Source organism: Rhinolophus sinicus, chromosome 8, assembly GCF_057876585.1.
Source record: "Rhinolophus sinicus isolate RSI-liver-muscle chromosome 8, RSI-T2T, whole genome shotgun sequence".
Taxonomy (NCBI): domain Eukaryota; kingdom Metazoa; phylum Chordata; class Mammalia; order Chiroptera; family Rhinolophidae; genus Rhinolophus; species Rhinolophus sinicus.
In genome coordinates this window covers 48,273,258-48,296,424 of record NC_142508.1, presented here as the reverse complement: position 1 = coordinate 48,296,424, position 23,167 = coordinate 48,273,258, and the positions used below count along the sequence as shown (strand labels likewise).

General features: G+C 42.7%; 1 protein-coding gene across 1 annotated transcript; it reads left to right on the top strand.

Annotated features, from left to right (window-relative positions):
* The first annotated feature begins 15,300 nt into the window (after nucleotides 1-15,300).
* On the top strand, nucleotides 15,301-22,557 carry CEBPG (CCAAT enhancer binding protein gamma). Its single transcript, XM_074314421.2, has 2 exons — nucleotides 15,301-15,436; nucleotides 21,543-22,557. Exon 2 carries the CDS (start codon nucleotides 21,639-21,641, stop codon nucleotides 22,086-22,088), a length of 450 nt encoding a protein of 149 aa, XP_074170522.2. The 5' UTR covers nucleotides 15,301-15,436; nucleotides 21,543-21,638; the 3' UTR covers nucleotides 22,089-22,557.
* The last annotated feature ends 610 nt before the right edge of the window (nucleotides 22,558-23,167 follow it).

Here is a 23,167-nt window from a genome sequence, read left to right as displayed (position 1 = left end):
CTGGTTTCCTCTCTGAGCACATATCCTATATATAGTCCCTGAAGAGAAGGGCGTGGAGGAGGGGAGGAGACAGTTCCCAAAAGAATGACGGTGATTATGCCTACAAAACATGTCCTAGGAGAAAAAAATGAAGCTGGCAGTTTTCAGAGTAATGCAACACCTGTAGAAAGCCATTCTAGATCATTTTGTTCTCGTAGCACAATTCAGGGCTTTGATTCTCTGGACTAGACTTTACAAGTCTTTGCTCCCACATGGCCGTCTCACCGAGGCCCACTCTGAGCGTTGTATTTAAATATGCTCAGTCCCACACCCAGTCTTCCTTAGACTCCTCTGCTTTTCTCCATAATATTTACCACCTTTTAACATAGGGTTCCGCTTACAAGGTGTGATCAAACACTACAGTGAACGTTTAAATAAAAACAATATTACAGTAAAAGACACATTGCCATTTATCCCCCTCAAAACACTCCCCCTTGCTTCTAACGCACTTATCCCATTGTTCTTGCCACTTTCTGCAGCGGTTCTGGAAGTCCTCTTTTGTGAGCGTCTTTGGTTGCACTGTCATGGCTGCCTCAATGTCCTGAATCTATTCAAAACTTTCGTGGTCATTTTGACTTTGGGGAAGAGCCAGAAGTCACACAGTGCCTGACCTGGTGAATAAGGTCATGAGAACACACCGTAATGTTTTTATTTGACAGAAATTGCAGTACCAGAAGCAATGTGTGACATGGAGCGTTGTCATGATGGAGGATGATTTATACGGCACACTTCAAAACACACCTTCTCTCCACCATAGCACACACTCGACTGACTGCACCAAACAAGTTGAAACTCGTCACATACTGTTACTAAGGTTCGACGCACCGCTTCCCGCATTGAAGATCCTGCCTTTCCGTGGGATGGCGCTCGGCAGCAGCATTCACTGTATTTTTTGATCACACCTCATATCTCTGTTTTCTGTCTCTTGTTGGTGGTCTATCTCCCTTTGCTAGAAAGTGACCACAGGAAAGTGGGGATCTCCCTCCCGTTTGTTCCCTGGAGCATATAAATGCCCAGGACTGTGCCTTGTACATAGTGAGCACTCAATAAATACTTGTTGACATTTGAAAATTCAGTACCTTAATTAACCAAGTGCCAAGCCTTTTAATCTTCTTGCCTCAAATCAAACTAAAAGCTTTGATGAAAAAGTCTTCATTTTTACCCTAAAGGATATTATAACATATTTTCCAGGCACAGGATCAGGTTGCACTATTCCTAGTCATAAGACCATTTAAAACAAATCATTAGTAAATGTTAATCTTCTAATATCAAGGTATAAAAATCTAGAAATTAAAAAAAAATATGTATGTAATACATACATATGCTATGATGTAAAGCAAATTTCGCGTTAATCAAATATTCCCTAAAGACAAACTTCAAGACACAACACATTTGTCTTTAATCATGGCATGAAGTGTCAGTTTGAGGAATACCATATGAAAAAGTCCATGTCTGATTACAACTGTTAAAACTGTGATTTGGATGCCTGGTAGATGCCAGATACTTTATCCACATTACCTCTAAATTTCCCCAAGCCCTTTTAGGTAGATATTATCATCCAGATCTACAGATGAGGAAATTGAGGCCCAGAAAGGAGAAATAACTGGCCCAAGGTCACACGGATCTCACACGAGAACATGGATTTGCTCAGCTCTAGGGTTTGTCCCCAGACACTGTGCTAGTTCTCCAGAAAATAGTGCAAGGCGATTTCACGTGATATTCACATATGTCATTGGTTTCATATTCTTAGCCCACACATATGTTTTGAGTAATTGTTATGTTCATAGCACTGTTCCGGCTTCCTTGGAGATCCCTGGAAGAAGCTTGCCATCTCACTGGGAGGTACTCGTGGACCGGGGCAGACTACGTGACGTGACAAGTGCTGGGACCCACAGAGATGCTGTGGGAGTTCTGAAGAGGGAGAAGCCCTCATGGGCTGGGCTCCTGGAGTCTAATCACAGGTGTACCGTTGCTTCTCAGCCAGGCAGGGGTCATTGATTGGCTTGGCTGACAAGCTTCTGTCTTCCTTCACAGTGGCACCTCAAGCCTTATGAGAAGTGACCTTACCCCCACTGTGTGGTCTCGGCACAGGGGTTACTCTAGGTTGCTGCCTCCCACTGTCCCCCTCCCTCCTGGCCCCAACTTCTGTGGAAGCTGAAGAGGCAAATCCTTCCTCTTTTGGATACTGGCGGGTGGAAGGAGGCATGGGACTCACATTTGGCTAATTCAGGCCCGCTGCCAAGACCTTGGATTTGGAGTGAAAGACAGAAGGATGGCGAACCGTTTGTTGGCAGCAATGACCATGGTGAGCAGAGACCGAACTAAAGCAGCCATATATTGATTGGGCTGTTGCTGGATGAGGCAGTGACCCAGGTCCCAGCCCGTGAGAGCTTCCCATAAACCCCTTTGTAGTTGACACAGTCCTAAATTTATCGTCCAGTCTTTACTCGAAAAATGTCCCTTTTCCTTTACCCTTTATCCTGAATTTAACATTGATGGATCTAGTTCATGAAACAAACATTCTGGGATCCATCATCCCTGAGTCAGAAGGTGAAGTCTGCTGAGGACATTGTTGTTTGCCTGCTCTGATGCTTTCTCCACAGGCTGAAGTGTCTGCTTCTCACTTAATAAAGCTGAGAAAGTTCAGTGTTCAGTTCTTCATTCCTCTGAAGTTACCTGAAGCTTGGTAATCACACCAAAGCCAGCAGGAGTCATGGAGTCACAGGGAGACCTCAGGCCCTCCAGGCTGAGCTGGGGTCTGGCTGAGACATCCAGGAGGTGATGCCGGGGCCCTGGGTTCCTTGCTGGTTTTGCTTTGTGGGATGATGTAGGGAGAGGCTTTCCTGTATTTTGGCTCAGAGCAAAAGATCTTATCTGCAAAATCACAGCACTGTGCCTGGTCCAGAAACCATGATAGAATGAAGCCTGGGATGACCCATTTACTGGGTGAGTGCTATGAGGCGCCAGCACTGTTCATTACCTTCCACAGGCTGATGTGTCAATTCAGAGTCTATTTTCAGACAGGACATCTGCCCCTTTAAATTTGCTGCAACCATACGCGTAGTTAGTGTGCAATTGTAACTTGAATCCATCAAAGCCAATCATTCTAGTTCCTTTTTTTTCAACTCAGAGTTTTTTTATTTTAAGTTGTCATGGGAAAACAACTCTTAATAAATCCCTGTAAGCACAGGGAACTAGGGCAATTACTGACATTTTAAGAATTATTGAAACATTTTAAAGTTTTTGATTTATGTTCTAAAAGACATAACTAATCCTTTTTTCATTTTCTATTCTTTTTTCTTTTGGGAAGGGCTTCAGTGAATTTCAAGGACAGACATTGGGCTCACAGACTGTTCAAGTCTAATTAATTAACTGGTTTTGCCCACAACAGTCACACCTTCAAAACACTGAGGTTGTAGCTAATCATCTGAGATTCTCCCACACTGAAATAATTGCACACGCCCTTTTGGGCCATGACAGATATATGTAGAGGTTGAATTATAAGAAGGGAAGGCACACCCCCACAGGGAAATCAAGTTTTGTTTGTTTGTTAGTGACTCATCACTTTAGCCATGGATTAAATATTCAATATCTGATGTAAAACATTTAAAATCCTGAGGTAGTACCTTGAAGCAAAAATACGCAAGTCAGGTTAACCAACCGCATTAGTATTTTTGTACGATAAATTAGATTAGAAGAAAATCCCACAGCTGGAAAAAGCAGTGGTGGAAAGATCCCCACCATGGTGTGGCTTAGAAATCCATGGATGAGCAAATCTGAGGGTGCTGGGTGGTAGGTTTCTTTCAGTTTATGGTCAACAGGAAGCTGAAGGCCAGTCAGCTTCGGTCACTGGGGAGGTCCACCCATGGTGGGGGACATTCACGTGGATTGTTCACTGCATTAGAGCATGCATCCAAAAATGAGCACAGAATTTATGGTAATACTTGCATTTAACTTAAAAAACACACACCAAAACTTTACTTTTCCATGCATTGATAAACTTTAAAAAAATAGGATAATAGAAAAATACTTGACATTGAAGCCTCTCTTGGAAAAACGACTGAAGTTATCTGTAGTAAGGCAAAAGGTGGGATGTGGCAGCCACACATCAATCATTGTTGAGAGCCAAACCCTTTCTATTTACCCTATACAAGGACATATTACATCAGGTTTTAAAAACTACTGCAAGCCTTATCAGAGTCACAGTTGAGTAGTGGCATGTAGGTCTGGAGTACAAATACAAAAGTTAAGTGTTAGAACAGGCCCTGGCCTGCCTCATGCACCATCAGACGCATCTCTTCTTTGGCACAGAAGTTTGGAATTCACTGTTCCAAGGGGGGAAAAAAAAAACCAACCACTTGTCAGTCCAAACCCTGGACACCGATACTGGCAGCCAGCTCAGTGATCATTTTCATGTGTGACTCAAATGATTTCTAAAAGGCAAGACAGCCTTCCCTGTGAGGCTCAGGTACCGACGTCACCAAAGGTGCACCTTCCAGCCCTGTTTCCTACAGGTTATCAGCTGTAATCAAGAGGAGTTGGTTTCTTTGGAGCCGCCCTGTGTGAGGTAAGAGAGAAGGGAGGAGCTACAGGAAGGCCTATGAACATCAAAGGAGGCCAAAGGAATGATTTCCACTTCATTGTCATTGAGGATTCCAGGAAAATCAAGTGGTTGAACTTGAAGGTCTGAGACTAAGTGGAGTACAGTCATCAGGACCTGTGATTGTCTAGGGCTGATCTTCCATTTTCCAGGGCACAGTGGCCCAGGTAAAACTGAAGTGGAGCAGTGTGTGCCCCCTACTCAGAGGACCCCACAGTCACCAAGCCCTTCTGAGGTGGGGCCAGGGCAGCAGCTAACTCCATCTCTGAGTTGCCCCACGAGTTTGAAAGTGCCTCCAGACCTTTGCCTTCACCTTTTCAGCAATCAGAAAAAGAAAGTCACATGAAGAATCAACTGCTGATGAAAGGTTCATTTATGGGAGGTCCTCATTATCCTAGGATAAACAGTAGCAAAAAAAAAAAAAAAAAAAAAGAAAAGAAAAGAAAAAAGGGAATTGGAGTGAATCGACTTAAAACAGGAACCAAAAATTCATAGTATAGTGAAAAAAATATGATTGGGGCTTTGCCTTGAAAATTAAACAAGTGTTACAAAGAGTCGGTTTTATATTTCAGAAAACTTGGGTTATAACTGCAATTAGGCCCAATTAAAATGAACAGAATGAGTCAGGTGTTCCGTGTATGGTTTGTGATGATATTCTATAGATTTCCTTTCAGGCTTTTGCAATGTGATGACAAAGAGGGTCACTTTATTAATTTTCCCAAGAGCCTCCCTTTGCTGTTTAACTCATTTTCTTTCATATCAGTATCCTTTATCCACCGATTTCCCTTCCTCAGTTGGTAACCTGTCCGAATCTTGCCCTATCCACCTCTGTCAATGTCTTTGCTTGTGAGACAAGCAATCACTATGACTTTCACAGACCGTGTGAAATCTGGCCTTTTCTGCAACTTCACTTCATGGGAGATCTGTTGTTTGTGTATTCTACTCCACTGATCCCTTAAAATGGATCCCTTATTGGGTTAGGAAATGTGTAAGTGAGGGTTAATTTTAACCATGGCCAATTCATGAAGCATAGTCATTCGTATTTTCATGTTATGTCTCCCTTATGTCTCCTGAGCAACTTCGTAAATATCAGGCTTCAGATAAAGAAATCTCCTTTTACTTCCCCGAATGGAATGTTTGCCCATTTATTCTTTTCCAATAACACAAGCCTTTAAAACTATGACTTTTCTTGAGTAACTAAAGCTTTGACTATAGCCGCAAAATTTAATATATACTGTCCTCATAATTTTCTAAACATAACTGAAATTGCCATTTTTATTATATCTAAAATTTATTATACCCCAAAGATTTTTTTATTGCAGTAACAATGGTTAATAACATTATATAGGTTCCAAGTGTGCAACATTATAATTCGATATCTGTATACACTAGTGCATGCTCACCATCAAAAGTCTGATTTCCATTCATAACCATATATTTGATCCCCTTTACCCATTTTGCCCTTCCCCCACTTTCCTTCCTCTCTGCTAACTATCAATCTGTTGTCTGTATCTATCAGTATTTTTATTGTTTTAGGTTCCACACATGAGTGAAATCATACGATACTAAAGTTATTATTTTTTCCCATTGTAACTAGTAAGTATCTTGTGAGGAGATACTTGGAGAATATATAAATATCCTGTTTCTCATGCTTTCATCTGTTGATTTTAACATTCATCAATCATCATTGATACCTGCAACAATTATTACTGCAGTGTTTATCTAATGATAATTTGCTATTTCAGTCATTTTTTTCTACATTTATTAATTGGAATTTGCTGTAAGGGAAAGTGTTTCTTCTCTGCTATTTATTTGTTTATTCAGTAATTTATTTATATCAGTATGAGCTCATAGATATTTATTTTATTCGGCATGTTATCATTCATTACTATTATTTATTTTGTGACTCAAATTGTCCCAGATCTAGCCATTGGGAACTTCTTCAAATTAACTTCTATGTTCTTTTGAAATGTCCCCATCATTTTTTGAGCATTTCTTTACTTCTGGTACCATGAAATGTGTCAGATTCTTCTTGTCTTTTCTCTGCCCAACTCTGGAATCAACCAGCTCTCCAAGAAGCCCTAGCTCTTCTCACTGTAAAAAGATATTTAGAAACCATGATTTGGTCTCTAGGTGGGATCGCTGCTACTGGGGTGTCATTGCTTCTAAGTCCTCTCAGAGGACAAAGCTATATATGCCATATGTATATGAATATATATATTCTGTCACACACACACGTCCATATTTATTTCTACTTCAGTCTGTGTATATACTACAGTCATGAATTCATTCTGATAACCTCTGTTTCCAATCTAATACCACAGGGTTCACTGTAGTCTTCCTCTTTCCTTATTTGTAACTCCTTTCTCCAACAGTGGGAAACTTGCTCTCATTATCCAAATGTATTTACTTATTTGCTCAGTCCTAGCATATACATAAACTAGTTCCAGAATTACTACCATTCCCCGTTGAAAAATTTAGTAGCTACTGCATATTATTTGTGGTTCTTTTTCTAGTTTGCCTTATCCAATCAAAATACTATTTTCTAAAGTTACTCAGGTTAGTTCCTCTCTTCGCCACAGTGTGCTTATTTGTTCATTTGCAGTGCAGTTAGGTTCATTGGTTACTGTTTGTATTTCACTTTGGGTTCCTCCCACATCCAAGTTAGTGTTCACTATTTATTTCTGAGGTGTGTGAAACCTTACCATGGTTTCAGAGTCAGAGCTACACAGAAACGTATACTCACAGAGGTATTACGGTCCCCCTTACCTCTTCTACCTTCTTCCCACTCCCCATTCTTTTGATCCAATCCCAACCCACCCTCTGTAGGTAACCAATCTCATTAGTTTCTGGTTTATTTTTTCATGTATTTCTTTTGCATGAGGGATCCCACATCCAATCTTGACGGCAAATGAACAGGTACAATGGCCAAGACCTTAAAAGGACATGATAAAAAAAGAGTAGAGATTTCTCAAGGATGAAGGTGTGGGTCACCCCAATAGGTAAGCTGCTTAGACCAGAAGAGGTGCTAGCCAAGAGTGAGGGTGACCCAGAAGGGGTGGTAGGGGAGGCAGGTGATAAACATCAGTGCGCCTTGAGGCCAGCTGCAGCCATCGTTCATCCGCTAGCTATCTTCTGGCAAATTTCTCCAGCACAGGAGACCATCCAAAACTCTGGAGAAGCTATTCCCAGATGGGATTAACTTCTTAGAAGTAACAAGTGGATTCAAGCAGCGCAAGAGGTAGACTGCAATGGACGCCGTGGTGCACCCCTAGGTCCCCCACTCAGGACAAAGACTCTCATCCCCCCCAGCTGTGTTTTCTAAAACCTCATACGTACACGACACAGCAGTATGTATGTAAAACAGAACCTTACCTTTCTATAAGAACAGAGTATGCCAGACAAAAAAATAGCAAAAAGCACACAATAAAGTATATCTTAATGTTCCATGTATGTCATGAGAAGAAAGAGTAAGGTCAGCAAGAACTTGAATAGTCAGCAAAGGCCGAGAGTTGAGACTTGGCTTGGGGCTTGAGGCATGGGGAGGAACTGGATACGTGGTGCTGAGAAGGAGTTGTCCACCAGATAGCACGCAACAAATAGTGGGCATTCGTAGCTTTCCTCAATCATTCTCCACTTCTTCCCCCCCACCCCCGATTTCTCTCTGCCCAAGACACACTCTAATCTCATAAGCTCTTCAGGCTGCTGCACCTTCGGCTTCACCCTGGTTGAGGCAAGATAAGGCTAGAATTTTTTTTTAAAATTTATCGGGGTGACAATTGTTAGTAAAATTACATAGATTTCAGGTGTACAATTCTGTATTACATCATCTATAAATCCCATTGTGTGTTCACCACCCAGAGTCAGTTCTCCTTCCATCACCATATATTTGACCCCCCTTACCCTCATCTCCCACCCCCCACCCCTAGAATTTTTTTGAAAGGACATTTACTGTTTTGGCTCTGAAGTTTGCCCAGACCTTCCCACCCGTGGCTACAGTAGGTCTATTTAATAGTAACAGAACAAATCTCCAACCTCCATCACCAAGTATTTCTTGGCAGCTCCTGGGACCCCACCATAGTGTACCATACCATTGATATCTCCTATCATCAAAGTCTCTGGAGGACAGACCCCTTAGCACGGCCTCTGCTTTAGCTTTTTCTTCTCCAAGTTGCTGCCATATGCCAAGGGGGCTGATGCCTGATGTTCACAAAAACACAAATCCTAGAGACGTTAAGCAGTTCTGCATTCACTTCAGTTCCTACCAGGCTGAAGAAATGGGGTGGTTCACAGTGATAGGGGAAATGTCACTCTCTTCATAAGGACTACAAACGCGCTTGTCCCTTCAAATCCTAGTTTCCTCCCACCCCCCAAAACCTTTGCAAGGGAAAATAAAACAAACTCCACCTTTCTCTTCCAGCCCAATTCCCCCAATATTTATGTGAATGGATGCTGGTAGCTCCACCCACCACGCCCAAGTAAATCTGAATCCGCATTTAAGCTTGCACAGGAACTGATTGTTACTACAGGAACCTAGGAAAAAAAAAAAAAAAAAAAAGTAAAAGGAAGAATCCATGAGAAACGCCTAGAAGATTCCTGACTCTAAGCCAACAAATTCAAGCACCACCCAGCCTGGTGGTGCTTCCTTGGCCTCCTTCTCATCTGCCGACACCAGCCTCCCACTTCCCCAGCCCCAGTGCTTTGTTCTGTAGGACTACCCGAGCTTGGGACACTGCTTGGCACAGAGTGGGGACTCAACTAATGATTGAGACAGATGAAAAAGAATGCAGGAGTGAGTACATGGGACAAGCATGTGCCTCTGTCCGGGAAACTTTCATTTCCTTTTCATCCCGGCCTTGCAGCTCCCAGAGAGTGACCTGGCATGTGGACCTTCTGAGGACGGGTCCCTCAGTAGCCCAAAGATGACTCCCCAGATTTCCATATCATCTGGCAGCCCCACAGTGCTGTCCCGCCGCCTCTTCTTCCCTCTTTGACACCTCCTCCCCTCCTGGAGGAGTTCCTGCAGTCCTGTTCCCCGCTCTCTGGCTCCGTTTCTCTGCGTGGCTTGAGTTTGCCTGGCAGAGACACAGTCACCGGTAGTGAGCAAGGCAGGACTTGCGGCTCAAGGCTTTTCTGTGCTCAATATCCTTATCAATTTAGCTGAAGTCTGCGCTTCCTCTGATTTGTTAATATTTCAGGGTGTTCTGCTTTAAGTTACTGTTAACCCTGTAATGTATCTCAAATGCTTTTTTCTCCCCCTAAACAGATTTTATTTTTAGACCAATTTTAGTTGCAAAATATTGAAAAGATAATACTGAGATTTCCCATTTACCCTGCACCCAGTATTTCCTATTATTAACATCTTATATTTGTATAGTATATTTGTTACAATGAATCAGCCAATTAATGAGCCACAATACCAAATAAATTAAAGTCCATTCTTGTTTTGGATTTCCTTAGTTTTTATCCAATGTCCTTTTTCTATCCTAGGATCCCATTCAGGATACCACACTACATGTCTCCTTAGGATTCTTCAGATTGTGACACTTCCTCTGACTTTCCTTGTTTTTAATGACATTGACAGTTTTGAGGAGTACTGGTCAGGTGTTTTGTAGAATGCCCCTCTATTGGAATTTGTCTGGTATTTCTCTCCTGGTTAGACTGGGGTTATTATGAGTTCTTCAGAGGAAGATCAAAGAGGTCAAGTGCCATTTTCATCACGTATCAACATGTTTATGTCTATTGAGTTAATCTTGGTCACCTGGCTGTAGTAGTGTTTGTCAGGTTTCTCCACTGTAGAATTTCTCTTTATTTTTCCCTTTCATGCTCTGCTCTTCAGAAGGACATGCAGCCCACACTAAAAGAGTGGGGAGTTATTCTCCCCCATCTGAGAGCAGAGTATCTACATAAATTATTTGGAATTCTTCTGCATGGGAGATTTGTCTCTTTTCCGACATTCATTTACTCAATCATTTATTTATATCGACATGAACTCATGGATATTAATTTTATACTTTGGGTTATAATCCAATATTACATTATTTATTTTGCCACTCAAATTGGCATTGGGGCTCTTTGGACACTGGGGCGGGGGCTCTTTCGTTTAGCTCCTATAACCCTTTGACATACTAGTATGGACTGAATGTTTGTGGCCCTCCCCACCCCACATTCATATGTTGAAGCCTTAATGCTAAATATGATGGTATTATATTTAGAAATGAGGCCTTTGGGAGGTAATTAGGGTTAGATGAGTTCATGAGGGTCCTCTTATGATGGGATTAGTGCCCTTATAAGAAGAGACACCAGATCTCTCTCGCTCTCTCCTCCCTGCATGTACATAAAGAGGTCATGTGAGCACACAGTGAGGTGGTGGCTGACTACAAACCAAGAAAAGAGGACTCAGAATAAAAGCTACCTTGCTGGGCAATTGATCTTGGACTTGCTAGCCTCCAGAACTATAAGAAATTTCTGTCTATGATATTTTGTTATGGCAGCCTGAGCTAAGACACATACCCCCATTGTTTTGCTTTCTGAGCACGTCCTCACTTTCTGGCATCACAAGATGCTCCAGGCTCATTTTATTTATTTCCTGCCTTAATCAGCCATTTCCCCAAGGACCCAAGTTCCTTTTATTGGAGAATGGTATTAGAAACCAAGAACTGGGTCCTAGGTAGCAAAATCTTTTTGTGTGGACAAATGATCTTGTGCCTCCTATGTGCCAGATACTGTACTAGCTTCCTTTTGTGTCAGTTTACTTAATCCTTGTAACAATTCTATGAGGTCAACCCACTCTACAGATGACCAACAGAGGTTTAGCTAGGTTAAACGCTAGTCAGCATCGCCCTGTCCTGTCCCCAAAGGACTTCACACTGCCATGAGGGAGACTGGTGTTACATATATCACAAACAAACAAACAAACAAACAAAAAATACCCCTCATTTATCTTGTTTTGTGCTTCGTAGACCCTGGAATAAGTTACAGTACAATCATTGTGTAACAGGTAATCAGTGTTTATTCAGTGGAGTGAAGATATAAGACCCTCCTGGACCCACAAAGACACTGATTACATTTCCTGATGTGCATGGATGTCACACCCGTCCTTTATGTGCACAGATGACATGTACCTATTCTTTTTTTTTTTTTTTTTTTAAAGATTTTATTGGGGAAGGGGAACAGGATTTTATTAGGGAACAGTGTGTACACCTCCAGGACTTTTTTACAAGTCAAGTTGTTGTCCTTTCAATCTTAGTTGTGGAGGGTGCCGTTCAGCTTCAAGTTGCTGTCCTTTCAGTTTTAGTTGTGGAGGGCGCAGCTCAGCTCCAGGTCCAGTTGCCATTGCTAGTTGCAGGGGGCGCAGCCCACCATCCCTTGTGGGAGTTGAACCAGCAACCTTGTGGTTGAGAAGATGCGCTCCAACCAACTGAGCCATCTGGGAGCTCAGCGGCAGCTCAGCTCAAGGTGCCTTGTTCAATCTTAGTTGCAGGGGGCGGAGCCCACCATCCCTTGCGGGACTCCAGGAGTTGAACTGGCAACCTTGTGGTTGAGAGCCCACTGGCCCATGTGGAAATCGAACCGGCAGCCTTCGGAGTTAGGAGCATGGAGCTGCAACCGCCTGAGCCACCCGGCCGGCCCAACATGTACCTATTCTTAATGCACAGACTATAGGCACCTAGCCTCACGCACACAGATATATACAGCTCTCCTCCTGAGCATGGATAATCTGTACTTATCGTCAAGTGCTCACATGGCACACACCTGTCCTTCTGTGCAGAGATGACATGCACTATTGGTAAGTGCACATATGGTATAGACTTAACTCACAGGATAACACAATCTTACACATGGAAAGTGATTTATAGTGGACATTCACAGTATTTGCTAACTGTTCAAGTTTAAACGGTCAGAGTTTTCTCTTTCATGCATAGAGCCCACTTAGGAAATTTGAGGAGGTCCCAAGACAACCATTTAGCATCTTAGCTGTTATGATTCCAAAGGTAAAATTGGAGGTTTGAATTTTCCCCTGAAGGATGGGGATCATATCACATGGGAAAGAACCAATCAGTCAGCTGAGTAACTACTTTATGGAAACAAATGAAATGATAAGATGTGGCAACTAAGGAAACTATTCTAAGAAACATCTTTTGGAATACTCTATAGGGTCAATATCAACACCTTTAATACTATGTATTTCAGTAGCTGAATCATCAAAGCAATATTAAGAACAGATTGACCTTGTTTTGAAGTATGTTTCAGTCTACTATAATTCTATAATTTGTTTATAATTCATGTATGAGCATCATGGTACTAATACCTAATACTTTTAAGCTCTTACCGTGTACTAGGCAGGCCCTGTTGTAGGGACTAACATATTAACTCCTTCAATCCTATTGGATATATACTGTTTTTATCTCCATTTACAGATGACAGAGAGGTCAAGTAATTTGCCTTAGGTCATACAACCAGTAAGAGGTGAAGCTGTGGACAGAACGAGCTGACACTAGCATCTGTATCTCTTAGGTAACTGAGGTAATCATAGTAGCTCTCAGGTAACTAGCATGTTCAATTAACAGGACACCCAGCTTCTCACGTCCTTTGGATACAAATTCTTTGGATTTGTACAATATGTACAGATACCGTCAGTGAAGCAGAGATTTATGCAGAAAGTTTTTATTATGGTGGCTTGGATACAAGGTGACTTCCAAGAAAGCAACATGGTATATCTCCTCAACCCAGAGACAGAGCCTCCACCAGGCTCTCTTCATTTTGTTATCGTGAGAGCAACTCTTTCCTAGGCTTCCCATCTCTTTTAAGGTAAAATCAGAAACCTGCTTGGGCCATAGGCCCTGCCTATCTCACCACTTTCCAGTGGGACACTGTGCTTCAGCCACTCTGGCCTTAAATTTCTCCCATCACAAAGACCTTTAGGTAAGACATTCCCTCTGACTGGTACATTCCCTTCATGGGTATCACTTAGCCAAATCCTGTTCATCTTTTGGGCCTTCCCTGACCTTCAGGCCAGATTTGATACCTTTCTTATAATCTCTAACAGCATCTTGTACTTCTTTCTTGTAGCATAGTTAACAGAAAAATTGTATAATTACTGCATGTCTGTCTCTTTGGCTCTAAAGTGTAAGCTCCGTGTGGGCAAGAGCTGTGTTCATCTTATTTGTTGCTACTTAGCACATAGTTGGCACACACACACACACACACACACACACACACACACACACACATTGTAAACCAGCAGAAGACAGAATTCCCAGCTGAATAGGAAATACTCTAGTCTCCTTGGCATTGACTAGACCTGCTGAGTGTGGGAGAAGGCTTTCCCAGACAGACAAAGAATGCGGTGCCAGCTTGGCAGAGTGGTTAGCAGACCAGAGAATAAACGAATATACCAATATAATTTTTTTCCTGTACAATATTTAAGTGATTAGGCAACGATCGGGGTAACATTACGATTTTAAGAGTACAAAATATAATCCAATTTTAATAGGCTAAAATCTTGATCAAAGAAATTTCAACTCAGAACAGAGGGCCAACGTGAAAGAAGCGTACTGGTTTTGTTGATGTGTTACTCTACCAAGGGTGCTTCTATATTTATCGTTTTTCATATTAGGTGCAGTCCTTTTATTTTTATGTTTTGCAAATGTTTTAGCATGTCTTTCCTGATTCCTCGAAACAGTCTTATGCACAAAGCTGGTCCCATGTCTTGGGCGATGAAGAAATGTTTCCTCTTTCAAAGACTATTTTTTGGACGATAAGAATTGCTAAAGAGGAAACAATCAAACCTATCGAGCGAGCGGGCTCTGTCCTCCAGCCAGCGCGCAGCTTCCTGGTTTTAAGACGCTTTCAGATCCTGCTGTGAATTGACTTAGATAAACAAAGCTGGAGAGCCATTCATTTTTTGAGATCACGTCTCGCAATCTGTTCACCTGGTAGACACCACACGGTAATCGATCGTGGAAATTCAATTCGCTTCCTCCAATAACGAACCACAGTCTGCAGTGTTCACCAATGTGATATCAACACTAATCATAGTTGGGACAACTTTGCTTCCTTCGTTTTTCAAGTCCGCAGTTGTCTTCATAGCCGTGAGGTCCAGGACTTCTCTCCAGGTTCCCATCCGAGGGGCCCGGGTCCGTCGGAGGTCAGGCGTCAGCGGCGGGCCCCACGTCCTGGGAAGCGACTCTGGTGGGTCGTTCTGGGAAACTGTCCCTGTGAGGGACGCCCCAGGACATGGTGAAACCAAAAAAGAACTCGGTGATTCAATCATCTTAGGACATTGCGCTTTCCAAAGACAAGTGTTGCCTTCACAAAGCTACGCTTCTCCAACTTCCACAGAGCCTGTCTCACAGCGGGGGTTTACCACTCTGGGCCGCCGACCCACGCGAACGGCCGAGGGACCACGGGCGGCGCTGCGAGTAACCATCTGCTCCCGCCACGCCCGCCAGCCCCACCGGCCGAGGCCAACGCCTCCGCCACGTGCCCGCCTCCCGCAGCCAGGCCACTCACGATTGGCTGGCGGCGCTGCCCGTCGCGAGGGGAGGGCGAGTCGCCTGCAAGCCGGCGCTTCCATTGGTTGTGGCGGCGGCGGTAGCGCGCGCGGCCCTGGCGACTAGGGGAAGCCGGTGGCGGCGGCGGCGGCGGCGGCGGAACGGGCGGAGGCTGCGGGTTTCGTAACTATTGCTCCTCCTCGCTGACTCGTGGGCTGCGAGGCCTGGGTCGGGTCGGGCCGCGCCACGCGGGGCCGCTCGGAGTGGAGGCCGCCTGGGGGCGGGCGGGCCGGAGGCTCAGGTATGGAGGCCGCGGGCTGGCGGGCGGGCTGAGGGAGGAGGAGGCCGCGGCCGAGCCGGCTGCTCGCGTGGGCGCGGGCCCGGCCCGAGGAGACCTGGCCAGGCCGGAGGCGGCCGGCTAGCCGGGAAGGCCCCGCGCGGCCCGCGGCGCGGGCGGCGGCCCCGCGCGGCGTCTGATGCAACCTGCCGGCAACACCCGGCGGGGACGCTGAGCTCATCCCTGGCCGCCGCCCAGCGCCGCGGCGCCACCCGCCGACCCCGGGCGCCCCTCTCCCGGGCGCCCCTCATCGCCGGCCCTAGACGGGATGAAAGACGAGGGGCGCCCACTCCAAACCCTGGCCCTCTGTGAAACGTGTAGTTGTAACAAGCCAGGCTCGTATTGGCCCCTGGGGATAAGGGTGTTCCCAGAATAGCAGGAGGTGGACCATATCCTATTTTAGTGTTACATGGGATGTTGTCTGACCCGCCAAAACTGCTCAGTGTGGAGTCGTCGAGAATTCTGTTCAGAAGTTAATAGAGTGATAAAGTAGCCAGGGGAGCCAGTTGGTATTTTACCTACGTGACTTTACAGAAATACTATTATGCTCACTTGTGGAGCTACAGTTTGAATACCCTGCAGTTTACTGGGGAACATAGGTGAGATGAATATGCAACCACCACGAGTTGAATAGTAAAGAGAATGGCAGGAAATGAATTGCTTCCTTAGCTCAGTGGAGGGAGCACAGTAAGGAAAATATCTAGAAGAGGTGTGTGTCTAAGATGGAGAGGATGGATTAGCAGGTTTGAGGGGAACGGTAATCTGTTTTTCCCAGTAGGCTTGTATGTTTTTTTTTTCTTCAGAAGGTGTAACTGTTTGGTTTTCCTCTTGTCTGAGGTTTATGCTTAATCTGGCATCTTAAAATGTGTTAGTTGCAGAAAGGTTTTAACATTTGTGGGTTGCACAGAAATTGGTGTTCTGTCTCTGAGCCTACACTCAGTTGAATCCTTATTTGAAGAGATTGTCCTTTAATTCAGATAGGCTATGTGACTCCCAAAGAAATTTTTGAAGTCAGATACTATAAGGGCTTGATTTACTAAGAAGCTCTGCATCTAAAAGTTCTTGATATTTAAAAGTTAAAATCTGGTCCGTTATTACCACTTCAGTAATACTTGGGATAAGCTATTCTTAAAGTGGAATATTTCTGGAAGAACTTACTGTAAACCAGGTTAAATAATTATAGAATGCTAGGGAGCTGAATTTTTCAATTTCTTGATTCCTGCTTCTGGTGGGCACACTTGGCTGATTCAGTCATTTTTAATACCTGCTGTAAAAAAAAAAAAGGTGGAAACCCACATTTCCCCCCCCCCCCCCAGAATATCCTTTAAATTCTCAAGAACACATGTCATGACTGTCAGCAAGGTTGTCTGATCATGGAGAGGTGGTTTCATCCCTAGGGATTTAAATAGCACATGGTGAGTCCTTGGTAAAGACAAATAGGACCTCATGGGGCTGAATTTGGTCTTCTGTTCTAAGATTGCCTCACCTGATCACAGTAATGGTAAATGCACGTAGCCGCAATTCCAGGTTTATTGTGTATTCTTGGGAGGGGACACTTCATGGGTTCTTGTACTGGTAGGTACATTGATCTCCTACCTTTTTGGCTTTCCAGGCCTATCAATAAAAAAAAGAACACGACGTACTAACAGGTGTATATTTATAAACAATGTGTGTATACTATGTTTTGTATGTTGTAAATCAAACCAAAAGTGGATTTAAAAAATGACATTAAAAAAAGACAAATGAACATACATTTGCTTCTCATACTTATGTACTCCCTGAAGGGATGGACCCTCTTTCATGGACCCCTATTTTGGGTCATGAAGCAAGCAGTGGTAACTAAATAGAAATACTGCTCATTTGGGTGTCTGTTGACTTGGCTTGCTTTTGACTTCACTTGTAGTACAGAGTTGTCAGATCCTGGCAACACATGTCTAAGAACTTGACATTATTAATTGGAAAACAACGGGGCAAAGTAGAAAATGAAGGCTCTCAACTGACATGAAGCAAAGACCAGACAAGAATGAACACAGTCACTGTATAGACTGGGGACTTGAGGTAGCGTGTTTTTATTTTCCTGTACACCTTTAAGAAAGACCAAGAACTTTAGGTAGTAAGACCATGGTATCTTAATAACTCTTGATTTAATTGCAATTGTTTTAAGAGATTTTAAAGCTAGAGAGTCTCATTTTTATACGACATTTATAAAAATACATGTTTTCTCTTAGCCTTTTGATCCTGTATTCAACAAATACTTCTTGAGCATCACCATTATATACCTAGCCCTGCACTAGATGCTGGGTATGTGGAGATGAAGACAGTCTTGCCTCGAGGTTAGTCTACAGGGAGACATGCTGTAGGGCTGGTGTTGACAAAGAAATGGGGGGAACGAATTGGACAGAAGCACAAAGAAAGCACGGACCATTTAGGGGACTGATAGTGGTTTAGTATCATTGAGGTGTGAAGGGTAAGGGAGTAGGGTTTGGAGAGAGGGTTAATACCTTGGATTTGATCCTGTATGTTGGAGCCACAGAAGAATTTTCAGCAAGAGGGTGTGACACACAAGTTTGAGTGTGAGATTGCTCTGGAGACAGTGTTTGGAGGGATCACTGCTAAACCAGAGGAGACTAGTGCCCCTGAGAGATGATGTCAGCCTGAGGTAATTCTGTGTCATGGGGATGGAGAGGGATGGTGGATGTGAGGTGTTTTGTGGGGTGGAGTGGGGTGGGTAGAATTGTCCTGTACCCGTGATTGAACAGATTTGGAGCAAAGGAGAAACATCTATGAATATTTTGGAGTATAGACCTTCACTGAGGAAATTTGAATGAAAAATTTATTTGGGGGAACCAGGGAGGAATATTTGATTGTGTACGTGAAAAAGAAAGACAAGGGGATTAAGGAAAATGCTTTTTTTTTTTTTTTTTTTAACTTTTTTATTTTATTTAAGTGTGTTTTTCCAGGATCAGCTCCAAGTCAAGTAGTTGTTTCAATCTAGTTGTGGAGGGCGCAGTTCACAGTGGCCCATGTGGGGATCGAACCAGCAACCTTGTTGTTAAGAGGCCCCACGCTCTAACCAACTGAGCTAACCAGCCGCCCCGAGGAAAATTCTTGACAGGTTTATTTTCCCAAATGGAACTTAAGAAAAATTTGATTTTGTTTTACATTCTAACATTCTTAGTTTTCAGCGTGTTACTGATTTGAATGAACATTACTTGAATTAAGAAAGCTGAAGTTTAAAAAATGTTGCCCACTTAGTCCATCTTTCTTAAGATCTATTGTTAATCTGCAGCAGTGGCTCCCAAACTTCAGTGTCATCAGAATCTCTTGGAGGTCCTGTTAAAACAAGTTTGCTCGGCCCTATTCCTGATTTCCTAGATCTGGGGCAGCCTGAAAATTTGTACGTCTAACAATTTCCAAATGATGATGTCACTGGTCCAAGGACCGCGCTTTGAGCACTACTGTTCTTCAGTTTTTCTACTGCTTCCTGCTTGAGTGATTCACATGGAAGGAAACAAGGCGCCACCCTGCTTCCTGTAGACTGAACTTTGTAATAGTATTTGTCCGCATAGGAACCAGACTTTCATTTACAGTTGAATATCCAGATTTGAAATTAACTTATTTTTTTACACATGGTAGGTGCTCAAATGTTTGTGGAAGGAACAGAAGCGCTAATGGCAGTGTAAACTGTAAAATGGGTAACTTGTAGAGGCAGCTGTGTGCTCAGTGTAAAAATAAAATTGATAATCTGTTTGGACTTAAGTCTTTCAGACCACTTAGTTCTCTGACTTTTTATTTGGTTCATTTTCCTTGATGACTATCTCTTCACTTTATCTTGGCTTCTCTTTGGTTGAAGAGCTTTAAAAAAAAAAAATTTGGAGTTTTTAAAATTATCTCCAAGTTTCCCTTTCTTACTATTTACCATTTTGATGAGTCTTTGTTTTTCAAGACAAAGGGCTCATTTTCAAAACCTCGCCTACTATATTCAGCCTACTACCTTGGCCCGATGGGTCAGATTGACATAAAAGAGCCCTACCCTATCTTTGGGTACAAAAATGGGCATGAACATCACTGAGTTTGGAGTTTCACAAGCGTTTTTAGTTACTGAATGAAGTTCATGCTATATTGTCAGAGCTGGAAGGCATTTTACCATTCTATATCCCCCATTTGCAGAGGGGGAAATCGAGGCTCACAGAAAGGAAGGGATTTGTCCAAAGTGAAATGGAGAGCCAGAGCCAAGACAAGGATTGACCTGTTTCCTGGTTTGTACTTTAGATCACTGTTATCGCTGAGTTAACTATAATAGAGATTCGCTTTAAAGCTAAATATATAATTGGTATATGAAAAATAAAAGAGATAAATAAGATAACATGGTTGTAATTGTTAAGAGGATCCCAGAAGAGGTGTTAAATTAAAAGAGTTCTTAAAAATTGAGTAAAACATTTATGTTCGCTTTACACCAAATAGGTAAGCAGTAGTGTAGATGGTTCGTGGTAAAGGTGGCTCAAATTAATACTAACCTGCCAGTTAACTGGGAGAAAAAATAGACAGTAAATTATCAGGAAATTGTGAAGTGTCCATTACTGAGGGTAGATTTGGAGTAGAGACCCGTCATGGCTTGGAAGGAGGCTTGCTGTCTTGCCGTAGTGCTGGTGTGAGAACAGATGACCCATTAGCTCAGGACTGCCTGCATGGCTTTAAAAGCAATGGGAAGTAACGCTATATGGACTTTTTAAAAGCAAAGATTTAAAAAAGCAGGCAAATAGACAGTGTTTATACTGAAATGCCTGGCTAAAGATTTGGGTGAAGCTACTGGTGTTTACTAACAGCTTTTCTTAGCTGTGCCGAGCTCAGTGAGGCATTTCATAATTGTGGCTCCAGGTTGTTTTCCATGATGTAGTTTTAGCAGTTTTGTGAAAAGAGAACTGAATAGTTTTATGGTTCATAACACTGCTTTCTAAATTTTTAAGAGCGCTGTGACTTCTTGGTAGACATGGTTCACTCAGCTTAGTCAGTTTGCCTTGGGATGGCTTTATGATGACAGGATCGGTATGGCTTTGACACATCTTGAGGCAGTTGTAGTGCCCTAGCTGATTTATAGTAAGGCAAGTGTGACTCGTTTCTGAAACTGCCTTCATTTCTGCAGGCCGCATTGCAGTCACATGTCCTCTGAGTGCCTTCAGCAGCATGAAGTGGGGGCAGGCTCTGCGGCTGCCCGGTCAGTCTAGCCCCAGTCCCGGTACTTGCCCTCCCTTGGATGCATCATTAGCGCTTCTGTTTCTTTCCTCGTGGTTTTAGGTTGACGGCGTAGCTGTGTTTTTGAATTGTGTCAAGAAGGAAAAAAAAACACTATTAGAAGCATGATGAGATGGGCAAGCAAATTGGGTGCCTTCAGCAATCCTAAAGCTGTGATCCAAGGAGCTAACTTAGGAAATCTCTGTAAACTATCATTTGAGGTCAATGAAAAAATAAAAAACAAGTGAAAATACCTTTTCAAAAGATCCCATAAAGATTTGCTCTGGGAGAAAATTTTGGCAAGTCCTTGATGACTCACTCGCTGCATATGGGAATAAAGAACATGTGGTCATCACAGCGTTCCTGATAGATACTGGGCGCTGGGCTCCCCTACAGCATTCTGTTTGACTTGATTCAACAATTGAAACTTTGCCCCCTTTCACTGCAGGTGTCTCTTCTATCATAATTGAACTCAACTTTTCCATGTTTAACCCAAACATCTCAAATTTCTCTGGCAGATTGCCAAGTGCTATTAGTTCATATGTGCTACCTAATTAGTGGTATTCTTTTGTTTTCCCTCCCATTTTTGAAAACAATCACAGATGGGCAGTACCCTCAGGGGTTCAGGTGGGCTGAATTTGGCCTGGCGGTGCTTCTGTACTAACCTACCTGTCTCAATTAAATGATTTAGACTTCTGAAACACTGCAACGGTTGGCAGTTGCGTAGACTTCTCTCAGCATAATCAGTTAATGTTGGTCTGCCATTAAGTACATGCGAGTTTAATCTCATTTGATCTTGTCATTTCAAATATTTTAATGCAATTTATTCCTTAACTAGGTATATGTGAAGATTTCTTGGCAGTGTAGAGTGGAATCCATTGATCACCTTGCCCTCATTTCTGCCTGTTCTGTGTTGGCAAGGGAGCGTGCCCAAATGAGCAAGTTATCACAGCAGAACAGTACTCCTGGAGTGAATGGAATAAGTGTTATTCATACTCCGGCTCATGCCAGCGGCTTACAGCAGGTTCCTCAGCTGGTGCCCGCTGGCCCTGGGGGAGGAGGCAAGGCTGTACCTCCAAGCAAGCAAAGCAAAAAGAGTTCACCCATGGATCGAAACAGTGATGAGTATCGTCAGCGCAGAGAGAGGAACAACATGGCTGTGAAAAAGAGTCGGTTGAAAAGCAAGCAGAAAGCACAGGATACACTGCAGAGAGTGAATCAGCTCAAGGAAGAGAATGAACGGTTGGAAGCAAAAATTAAATTACTGACTAAGGAATTAAGCGTACTGAAAGATTTGTTCCTTGAGCATGCACACAACCTTGCAGACAACGTGCAACCCAGTAGCACTGAAAATATGACAAATTCTGATAATGCAGGACAGTAGGCCTCACCCCTTCCAAACTTCACAACTTGTGGCTTGAACGTTAAAGGTGTGACTACACCATTCATATCAATGGCTGACCACTGTCTTGTTCCTTTGTTCAAAGATCCATTGAAGGTTGTTTTCTAGGATCAGCACTGAAGAGTTGATTAGCTAAAAATATTAGCCATGTAATTCGAGTATCTGGTTTTAAATGATACGGATTTTTGTGGGGCTAAAGAAACACGTTTTTAAGGTATATGGTAAAAGAAAAAAAAAAAAAACCTGGACCTTGATGTTCTTAATAAATCCTGACTTCCTAAGAAATGCTTTTTTACGTTGGCAGAAGGAATGGGGAACTGGTAGGCCATGTAGAAGGTTCTTGGTTGGTTTTAATGGCTATGGTTAATTGGATTAAGAAAAGTTGCCATCTGTTAATCTGTAATTTTATTCTAAGTTTAAGTAGTAAAAATCCTTAGGCTGTAGAAACCAATTACTTTGTAATTTGGAGTGATTTTATGTATAGCATAAACCTTGGTTTAGCATAATTAGTACTGTTTTCTCCAACAAGTACAAGTTTTTGAATAGTGATGTCAGGTTAAATAAAGAAACACCATTGCATTTTAAAGGGAGTATGGAGCCAATTGGTTTAAAAATATAAATAACGTTTAGTAAGCAAATAGGTTTTTAAAAAAAAATAAAAGTAAAGCATATTGGAATTATACTTTTGGGATACCTTTGGGTATTTGAATGGCATTTTTTTGGTATCCTAAACAACACTCCAAAACAACCCAATAGTTTAGACAAACCTGTGTTATCAAAATTTTAGTTTCTGCAGATGCTAGAAAGTAAGCATCTTTTTTTAAATACTATTTTGACAGCCAAGTTAGTAAACAAAATCTCTTAACAGTTTGATCACACAAGCTACTGATTAGGATTTGGAATATTAATTCAGCATGTAGTTTCTCCTGTGTTCAGATATCATCAATGGGGCCATGATTTTCAAAGGCAAAAATTTCTTGTGAAGGATCATTTGGTGTTTGATCTTGACCAACTGATTATTAGAAAAATGCATCATCAACTCCATGCGATCTCCCAAAATA